Source organism: Nicotiana tabacum, chromosome 12 (assembly GCF_000715075.1).
Source record: "Nicotiana tabacum cultivar K326 chromosome 12, ASM71507v2, whole genome shotgun sequence".
Classification (NCBI taxonomy): Eukaryota; Viridiplantae; Streptophyta; class Magnoliopsida; order Solanales; family Solanaceae; genus Nicotiana; species Nicotiana tabacum.
The window spans coordinates 100,893,243-100,903,619 of NC_134091.1; the positions used below are offsets into that span (position 1 = coordinate 100,893,243).

Sequence of the window (10,377 nt, forward strand, 5' to 3'; positions counted from 1 at the left end):
AGATTTAGACCTTGAATTGAGGTCGAATTTTGAAACAAATTACATAACCGGGCTCAGGGGTGAATTGGTAATCGAGATTTGGTTTGAGTCTCTGTTTTTGACCAAGTGGGCCCGGGGTTGACTTTTTTGAATTTTTCAGTTTCATCAAAGATCAAACCTTTTTCATTCGTGGGTAGTTTCTAAAGCTTGTATTGGATTGTTTGATTGATAATTGGCTAGATTTGGTTGGTTTAGAAGCCTGTTCGAAAGGCAAAGTCGTGATTGATTGTTGACATGATTTTGAAATGAGGTAAGTGTCGTGTTAAACTTTAACTTGAGTGAATTAGGACTAGTTGGTCTAATTGCTACGTGAATTATGTGTGGGGACAATGTATATGCGAGGTCACAAGTGTACATGCATTGCCATGGATCAAAGCGTGCAGGTTAGGATATTTACTTTATGTCATCATTTATTCTATGATATATCTCGTTACATGTTTTGATTTCTACATGTTCTTACTTATTATTCATGCCTTATTTGTTATATGTCATTTAGTTGTTACCGATTTTGGTTTATTCAATTTTCGAACAATATCTGCTTAGCTGCTATATATTCTTACCTATATTAATTGAATATCTTCGTTGTTTCATTCCTGCCTTTATTTTCTATACTTTACTTGTGGCACTTTATTAAGTTATATCCAATTGTATGAATCCTTTGGCTATTCTTGCGTTAATGTTCTGTTGAGGTTGTAAATATGATATGTTGGTTATTCTCTATTTGTACTAGTAGATCCTTGGTGTTCTATACAGTTTAGTACCATTTGTGTTGAGATTTCGTGATTGGTTGTGTTGAGTTGTTAATGATAGTAAATTAATATTGGAAACAAGTTGCGCGCCACAACAAAAATAAAATAAATTTATAATGGGATTGGGTTGCACGCCGCAACCGATAATGATTTGATATTGAGATCGGGTTGTACGCCGCAACAGATATTATGATAATGTTGGGATGGGGTTGCACGCAACAATAAAGTATGATGTTTTGTAACTGTTTGTAGCAGTGGTGTTCTATTTCTGTACTGTGGTGTGAGAATTATGAGGTGTTAGTTTGGGGACCTCTGTTAGTTGATCTTCAGGTCTAGTTCATATTAGTTTATCAGCTTTCTCTATTCTGTTGTCCCTTATTTATTATATGTATAGTTTTATTGTGAGTGTTTTGTCATAGCCTCATCACTACTTCGTCGAGGTTAGGCTTAACACTTACAGATTAGATGGAGTTGGTTATACTCATACTACACTTCTGAACTTCTTATACAGATCCCGGTGTTGGTCCTAACGGCGGGTAGAAGAGTTTTCTCGGATGTGAGTTGCTCAGGAGACTTGAGGTAGAGCTGCACGATGTTCGCAGTTCCTGAAGTCCCCTTTTATCCTGTTTTTTCTGTTTCTAACAAATGTATTTCATTCAGACCATATTTGTAGTGTTCTAGCCGCTCATATAATTGTGACTCCGTATTTCTGGGATTGGTATAGATTGCGTACTTATGTATTTATCACCTGAATTTTAGGATATTTCAGTTGTTAATTTTTATTATTCTTTTTTAAATTGTTAAAATTGGTTAATTCTTTAGTTGACGTTGGCTTGCCTAGCAAGTGAATGTTAGGCGCTATCACGGCCCCGTGATTGGGATTTTGGGTCGTGATAAGTTGGTATCAGAGTATTAGGTTTCCTAGGTCTCACAAGACACGAGCAAGCTTAGTAGATTTTGAAGGATAGGTACAGAGACGTCTGTATTTATCTTCTAACGACTATAAGGCTTTAGGAAAATTTCACTCTTTCTTTCTCTATCGTGCGACTTTATTCTATCACAGAAGTTTGAATCATTCTTTTCTTAATCTATCGCAGATGGTGAGAAAACACACAACATCCATAGTAGATCAGGAGCCGAAGCCCCAGGTTGCTACCACTACCAGAGGTAGAGGCAGAGGCAGAGCTCGACTTAGAGCCCGAGCAGTAGCACCTATTGCAGAGCCTCAGATCGAGCAGGAGGAGGAGATCCCTGTTCCGACCGTGCTAGTTGAACCAGCTTAGGTCCCAGAGGCGTTCATTGCCACCCCTATACTTTAGGATGCCCTAGTCTGCCTAGTGGACCTTATGGAGAGTGTGGCCTAGGACGACGTATTCCCTATGGCTCCAACTATCTTTCAGGCTGGGGGAGAAACCCAGACACCCGCTACTCACACTCTAGAGTAGGTGGCTGACGGATATCAGACTTGGCAGTTCCAACAGTGGGAGCAATACGGCCTGTTATTGCTACCCAGTTTGGGGAGGGTCCCGCAATGTCATCAGAGGGTCTGAAGTGGTTGGACAAATTCACCAAGCTATTTCTTATTCATTTTGGCCGTACACTTTCTAAGGACCACCAGGATTTCTTGGACCGTTTCCATGAGGTATTGCGCAACATGGGTATAGTGGAGTCGAATGGAGTTGACTTTGCAGTATTTCAGATGATTGGTTCTGCTAAGAGATGATGGTAGAAGTATGTTCGGGGTAGGCCAACAGGTTCACCTTCCCTTACTTGGGCTCAATTCTGGCAGTTGTTCTTGGAGAAGTTCATTCCTTTCACTCAGCGAGAGGATCTACATTTCCAGTTTGAGCGCCTACAGTAGGGTAGCATAACCGTTACCCAGTATGAGACCAGATTTTTGGATCTATCATTCCATGGAGCCATCATGATCCTCCTGAGAGGGATAGGGTGAGGAGATTTATAGATGGCCCTACTTATGATATTAGGATGCAGATGGCCAGAGATACTGAGGATGGTATTTCTTTTACTCGGGTTGTAGAGATAGTTAGGCGGATCGAGAGGATTCGTGGTCAGGACAGAGAGGCAGCATCAGAGAAGAGGCATCGACATTTTGGTGGTTTTAGTGGTGCCTCGTCTGGAGGCAGAGGTTCGTATGGTAGAGGCCATCCTATCAGGCCCATTCAGTTAGCACTTCAGGTGTCTCATGGTTCTTTAGGTGGCCACAGTGCGTATGGGTCTCATTAAGAGCAGCCAGTATTAAGTAAACCTTCAGCTCCTATTAGTGCACCACCACTATAGAGTTACTACAGTGGTCATTCGGGTCATCATGGATCGTCTCAAACTCAATAGTTACGCCAGACGTGGGGTTGCTTTGAGTGCGGTGATGCAGGTCATATAAGGAGGTACTGTCCTAGATTGAGGCGCAAACCATAGTATGGTACTCGTGCCATGATTCTAGCACCAGTTGCTCCACCGCTCGCTCAGCCAGCTAGAGACGGGGGTCAGGCAGCTAGAGGTGGAAGTCAAGCAGTTAGAGATAGAGGTTAGTTAGTCAGAGGATGTCCTAGAGATAGAGGTTAGTTAGTCAGATTGGTGGGGCTCAACCCCGTTGTTATACATTCCTAGCTAGACCTGAGGCAGAGTCATCTGATGTAGTTATTATAGGTACCCTTTCAGTCAGTAATAGAGATGATTCAGTGTTATTTAATCCGGGTTCTACCTATTCTTATGTGTCCTCATATTTTGCTTCACATTTGAGTATGCCTCGTGATTCTCTTGATGTTTCTATTTCTGGGTCTACACCGGTTGGAGATTCTATAGTAGTTGATCGGATTGATAAATCTTGTGTGGTTACATTTCACTTTTATGATTCCATAGTTGATCTTCTATTGTTGGATATGGTGGATTTTGAGGTTATTCTTGGTATGGGATGGTTGTCCCCGTATCATGCTATCTTGGATTGTCATGCCAAGACTGTAACTTTAGCTATTCCGGGGTTTCCTCAATTGGAGTGGAGAGGGACTCTTTGTCACTCCACTAGTAGGGTCATTTCATATGTGTAGGCTCGAGGTATGGTCGAGAATGGTTGTTTGGCGTATTTGGGACATTTAGCTTATATCCGTGATTATAGTGCGGAGTTTATTTCCATGGATTTAGTTCTGATGGCGAGAGAGTTCCTAGAGGTATTTCCTACATATATTCCAGGTATGCCACCCGACAGAGATATCGACTTCTGCATTGACTTGGTTTCGGGCACTCGACTTATTTCTTTTCCACCATATCATATGGCCCCAGTTAAGTTGAAAGAATTGAAGGAAAGTTTCCAGGATTTTCTCGATAAGGGATTCATTATACCTAGTGTCTCGCCCAGGGGTGCACCGGTGTTGTTTGTGAAGAAGAAAGATGGCTCTATGAGGATATGTATTGACTACAAGCAACTGAACAAGGTCACTATCAAGAACAAGTATCTGTTGCCGAGGATTGATGACTTATTTGACCAGCTTCAGGGCGCAAAGGTGTTTTCCAAGATTGATTTGAGGTCTGGCTACCATCAGGTGAAGATTAGGGCATCAGATGTCCTAACGACAGCTTTTCGGACTCGGCGTGGTCATTACGAGTTCTTGGTGATGTTATTTGGCTTGACTACCTTTATGAATTTGATAAACTAGGTGTTCAAGCCCTTTATGGATTCCTTTATGATTGTCTTCATTGATGATATTTTGGTTTACTCCCGCAGTCGAGAGGAGCATGAGCAACATCTCTAGATTGTACTTCAGACTTTGAGGGATTGTTAGATATATGCCAAGTTTTTGAAGTGTGAGTTCTAGTTGGATTCGGTTGCCTTTTTGGACCATGTTGTATCTTTTGAGGGCATTAAGGTGGATCCTAAGAAGATTGAGGCAGTTCAGAACTGGCCTAAACCTACTTTAGCTATAGAGATTCGGAGCTTCTTGGGTTTGGCGGGTTATTATCGCCGATTCATGGAGACGTTTTCATCTATCTCAGCCCTATTGACCAGGTTGACCTATAAGGGTGCTATTTTTAGATGGTCCGATGAATGTGAGGTGAGGTTTTAGAAGCTCAAGATTGCATTGACTACAATCCCATTTTTGATATTGCCTACAAGTTCGGGATCTTATACTGTGTATTGTGACGCATCGCGTAGTGAGACAAGTTTTTACTTCTATCGGAGTTCGCCTAAAACAACAACTATTAGTTGAGCATTCAGATAGCGCCGTACGAGGCCTTGTATGGGAGACAATGCCGTTTGCTTGGTTTGAGCTCATTGAGGCCATATTGTTGGGCAATGATTTTGTCCGTGATGCTTTAGAGAAGGTTAAGGTGATCCAGGAGCGACTTCGTACAACTCAGTCCAGTCAAAAGAGTTATATGGATTGAACGGTTCGAGATATGGCTTACATGGTGGGTGAGAAGGCTCTTCTCCGAGTGTCTCCTATGAAGGGAGTGATGCATTTTGGGAAGAAGGGCAAGTTGAGACCGAGGTTTATTGGTCCGTTTGAGATCTTGGAGAGAGTTGGGGAGGTTGCTTATAGGCTTGTATTGTCTCCTACCCTAGCGGGGGTACATCTAGAATTTCATATTTCCATGATTCGGAAGTACCATGTGCATAGATCACATGTTTTAGACTTCATCATGATGCAACTTGATGAAACTTTGACCTATGAGGAAGAACTGGTGGCTATTCTAGACCGGGAAGTTCGTAAGTTATGATATAAGAGTTTTTCTTCTATAAAAGGGCATTGGAGAGGTCAGCTATTTGAGGAGGCTACATAAGAGTCCGAGTTTGATATGCGGAGTAGATACCCCCACCTTTTTACAAGTCCAGGTACTTATCTATGTCCGTTCGAGAACGAACGTTTCTTTTAGAGGTGGAGAATGTGAAGATCCGATATGTCATATTGAGTACTATCCTTAATTTTCATGTTCTGAGACCTCTCATAGCTTCATTTGATGTTTATTGGATCGCGTGTGTGGTCCGTATCAATTTCCAGAAAGTTTTTACGTGAAATTTTAAAGAAAATGTGATTTCTGTCTTAAAATGAGGTTTGGGTTGACCACAGTCAACATTCTTGGTAAACGACCTCGGATCGGTATTTTTACAATTTCTCTAGGTTCATGTGATATTTTTGGACTTGTACGCACGTTTGGTTGGGGTCCAGGGTGACCCGAGCGCATTTCGGTGTATTATGTGAAAGTTGGCAAAAAGTTGAGTTTCAAATTGAATTTAGAGTTTTGATGATCAATTCTTATTATTTGATGTTATTTGGATGATTTGAGGTAGAGAGAAAGTTTGTACGATGTTATTATACTTGTGTGTATATTTGGTTTCGAGCTCGAGGGGCTCGGATGAGTTTCATCATTTTCAATTACTTTTCATGAATATTTAGAACATTTTCTAGAGGCAATTTTTGAAGAATGTGTTCTTTCCAAATTCATTGGTAAGCATCTTAAACTAGATTTCAATCAATTTCAATTACCTTTCATGAATTTTTAACATCAAATCTAAGAATTTTATGGTAGAAATTAGGGGTTATGGGTAGAATTTAAGGATTTTGTAAAATTGAGATTTAGACCTTGAATTGAGGCCAAATTTCTAAACAAATCACAGAACCGGGCTCGGGGGTGAATGGGTAAACGATATTTGGTCCGGGTCTCGAATTTTGACCAAGCGAACGGGGTTGACTTTTGTTAACTTTTTCAATTTCATCAAAGATTGAACCTGTTTCATTCGTAGGTATTTTCTAAAACTTTTATCGGATTATTTTGTCACACCCCAACCTGGGGAGGTGTGGCCGGCACTCGGTGCCTCCCTTTCCCGAGCGTACCACTCTAAAAAACATCATATGAACATATAGAAATTTTGGCCGACATGGCCTTAACAAACCATAATCTATATGGAGATACAATCATCATATATATGGGACGACAAGGCCACAATTCATGAACATGGGATATCATCTAGACATCTCAATCTAAAGAGGGTAGACAACCCAAAATCTATATACATATATACAAAGCCGACAAGGCCACAACACAGGTTTACAGACTAACAACAAGGCCATACATAACATCTAGACAACCCAACTAAGTCTACAAGCCTCTAAGATTAACACAAATGTCATATGGTCGAGGAAGGGCCCCGACCTAACCTTCATATGTATATACCTAAGACACAAGTCGAAACATCAGACTCGGTAGCTCCGAAAGAAGGGAGCTTACCATCCAATAGTTGAATTCAATAAGATCCTACTGGAGAGGTCTATCTGAACCTGCAACATGAAACACATCGCCCCCGGCAAAAAAAGACGTCAGTACGAATGAAATGTACTGGTATGTAAAGCATGAAAAGCAATATGAAAGCATAAGCCATAAAACAAGGCATAGAGGCAACCTAATAACTAGATAACCTATAAGCCACTCAGGGCAAATATTGAAACTTTGAAACTGTACTGGAACTTTTATACATACTTACACACGTACTTATATACATACTTCCTTGCCCTCCGGTTATAGCCCGGGGTGTTATTATACTTTCTTGCACTCCGAGTATAGCCCGAGGTGTTTATATATACTTTCTTGCCCTCCGAAATCTCTTCATAAGATAGATCTTCAGTAATATGAACATCCTCTACAGGAGTAATGTGAGAGGGATCTCCTCTACACTTTCGTAACATAAACACATGGAAAACTAGATGGACTGCTTCTAACTCAGGAGGTAACTCAAGCTCATATGCTACTTGGCCATTTAGACAAATAAACTTATACGGTACGACTTACCGGGGGTTAAGCTTGCCTTTCTTGCCAAATCTCATTATGCCTTTCATAGGAAAAACCTTTAAGAATACCCTATTGTCAACCGAAAATTCTAAATCCCGGCGCCGTACATAGGAATAAGACTTCTGCCGACTATGGGCTATCAATAGTCGCTCCTGAATTAACTTTACCTTCTCTACGACATGTTGTACTAAATCAGGCCCTAGTAACTCAGCTTCGCCCACTTCAAACCAGCCAATGCATACACCGGAACACCATTTACATAGGCTAAAATCTCTCCAGTAGCACTAAGGTTGGGGTTTACTATAGCTGCCTCATTAGGTGAACCTGGCTTTAGGCCTAGCTTTGCCAGCCTAATGCCTGGGGAACCTGACTTTAGACCTGGCGTCTTCAGCCTAACGCCTGGTGAGCCTGGCTTTAGGCCTGGCGTCGCCAGCCTATCGCCAGGTGAGCTTGGCTTGTTGTTCTTCCTCACCTTGACTTCTGTTGTCTTTGTTGTGCCCAGCTGATCATCTTTAACCTCAACTACATCCCTCCATAAGACCTTTGTAGAGTTTACCTCATCAAGATCCTTAATCTACCTAGAATCTTTAAATGTTTGAGATGGAATCTCATGACAAGATTGGTTTGTGGTCACATTGAGTTGTTTTAGCTCCTCATTGCTAGTCCCAAGCCTTCTATGAACCCAGTCGATTGTGGATTCCTTATTAGACCTTTTATCAGTACGTTGATCACTAGGAACACTAGAATTAGCCTTAGCTAATTCTTGATCATCTTTAGTAGCTGAAGACTGAATCCTAGAAGGAATAGAGTTACCATTATCCTCATTTTCCACCACCTTCTCGACTGCTTCCTTCTTCACACGCTTATGTTCCTGTTGAGTATTGACTTCCTTTTCCTTCTCCTGGCCCTTCTTAGCTTGCTTTTCCCCATATTCCTTCTTCTTACCATTGCTATGATCCTCACTTTTGCCTTCAGTAATTTGTAGAGTAGGCTGATGAACTTCCTCAACCTCTAGTGCATTAAACTTGTTCTTGGTTACAACTTCCTCAACTTTGGCCTTCCCTTTACCCTTGTCCAGCTTCCTTTCCTTGTTTGTTATCAACAATGTGACCCCTATTATCTCGTTGGTATTTGTTCTTCCTTGATTGCATCCATTCCTGCTTGGCATGATTAGTAGTAGGCTTACCAACCACCTTTCCACTAGTTAGGACCTTTGTTGAATTTGCAGCAGTCCCAATTGCATCAGAACTCACCACAACTGCCTTCTCTTTGCTTTATTCCTCAACACCTTCTTCAAATCTCTTATGTAATTCAGGATGAATTACCCAGCATTCTACCTCGCTATGCCCATGTTTTTTGCAAGGTTTGCAATATTTTGGCACATAATCATACTTAATCCTAATCCACTTGAACTCTTCTGGTCCAGATTCATCAGCTTCTTCCACAATCTTAATACGATGAGGGAACTTACTTAACAAATTAACTTCCACCTTCACCTTAGCACAACTAGGTCTAGTCCCATTTTGAGTGGCTAGGTCTATATGTAATGGATTACCAACTGCACGAGCTAAGGAAAATACATATTCCTTCCCAAAGAAATTAGGAGGTAGTTCTGGAAAGCTAATCCAAGCAATGGCAAAGGGAGTCTCTTCATCAGGTGTCCACCATGGATTCCATTTTGTACAACGCATCTGCCACATGTATAACTGAGCTTTTAAATAAAAAATTGGCTTTGAAAGAAGATGAACATAGTCCTCCAATAAAGACAGCCTAATCAACACATGATTATCTTCAATTAAACCAACTGAACAATGGCCTTTAATCTCACATTGAATTGGAATCACTTTACGTAATTCACTAATAACAGGCTTCCCATACGAAACTTTCCCAAGAACTGCAAGTAGAAGTCCTTGTTGTACGATAGATTGCTTCACTTCTTGTTTCTTCCACTTCACAATTGGTTCTCCATGAAGTAACTCAACTGGTTTCAATGATAGCGTAGCGAAGGTTTGCATAGGGGCATTAATGGCAGTAGGTTTTAAAAGTTTTGAATAATCCATGGATTAGGGATTGTTGTTTGTTGTCGTAGATGATTGGAGCGATGGGCAGCACTGAAGCTTGGATAGCAGTCATCGCAGGAGGATTGGTTGAGTTGGGTGTCAAAATCTTTGAGTAATCTAGAGTTGTGGATTGATAGTTGGTGTTGTTTGTGGTTGGGCAATGTTGGAGGAGGGCAGACCAGCCAGAAAAGATGGCTGGTCGCCGGCCATCGCGGCCATTGAAGCTCAAACTCACAGCTTTCCGCGATGAACAATATCGAATCACTGTTTCATTGGATGAACAGTGCATCACTGTTTCACTACACTATAGCAGCGAAATAGTAGCGAAATCACTATTCGCGCACTGTTTGGCACTATTCACCGTACTGTTTTGTGCTATAGCGGCTGTTCGCGCACTATTCACCGCTACAGTGATGGCGGAATTTTGAGAGAAAAATTCTAGAGAGAATTTTTTTGGGGTTTAGGGTTTTAATCCGAGTCCAATTCAACTCTCAAATTTTTATTTTTCAAAACATAGAAAAACTTCTCTGAACTTTCTCTCAGAAATTCATGAATTTTGATGTTAAATCTCATAAATAATCATATAATATAGTTGAAAATTGATCAAAATCACTTATCCAATAGTTGTATGTGAACATTCCCTTTTCAAATCGCCTCATATCGAGTCTAGGGTTCATAAATATGGAAATGAGCCTAAATTCTGTCTTTTTAGCTCTTTTGTTCAGGTGCAG

At 41.0% G+C, this 10,377-nt stretch overlaps 1 protein-coding gene across 1 annotated transcript; it reads right to left on the minus strand.

Annotated features, from left to right (window-relative positions):
* Nucleotides 1-8,860: 8,860 nt before the first annotated feature.
* On the minus strand, nucleotides 8,861-9,646 carry LOC142167296 (uncharacterized). Its single transcript, XM_075227461.1, has one exon. The coding sequence runs from the start codon at nucleotides 9,644-9,646 to the stop codon at nucleotides 8,861-8,863; it is 786 nt and encodes a 261-aa protein (XP_075083562.1).
* Between the last annotated feature and the right edge of the window lie 731 nt (nucleotides 9,647-10,377).

What these genes read in the sequence shown, in the direction of transcription:
- LOC142167296 (XM_075227461.1), bottom strand. Translation starts at nt 9,646, where the DNA reads ATGGATTATTCAAAACTTTTAAAACCTACTGCCATTAATGCCCCTATG.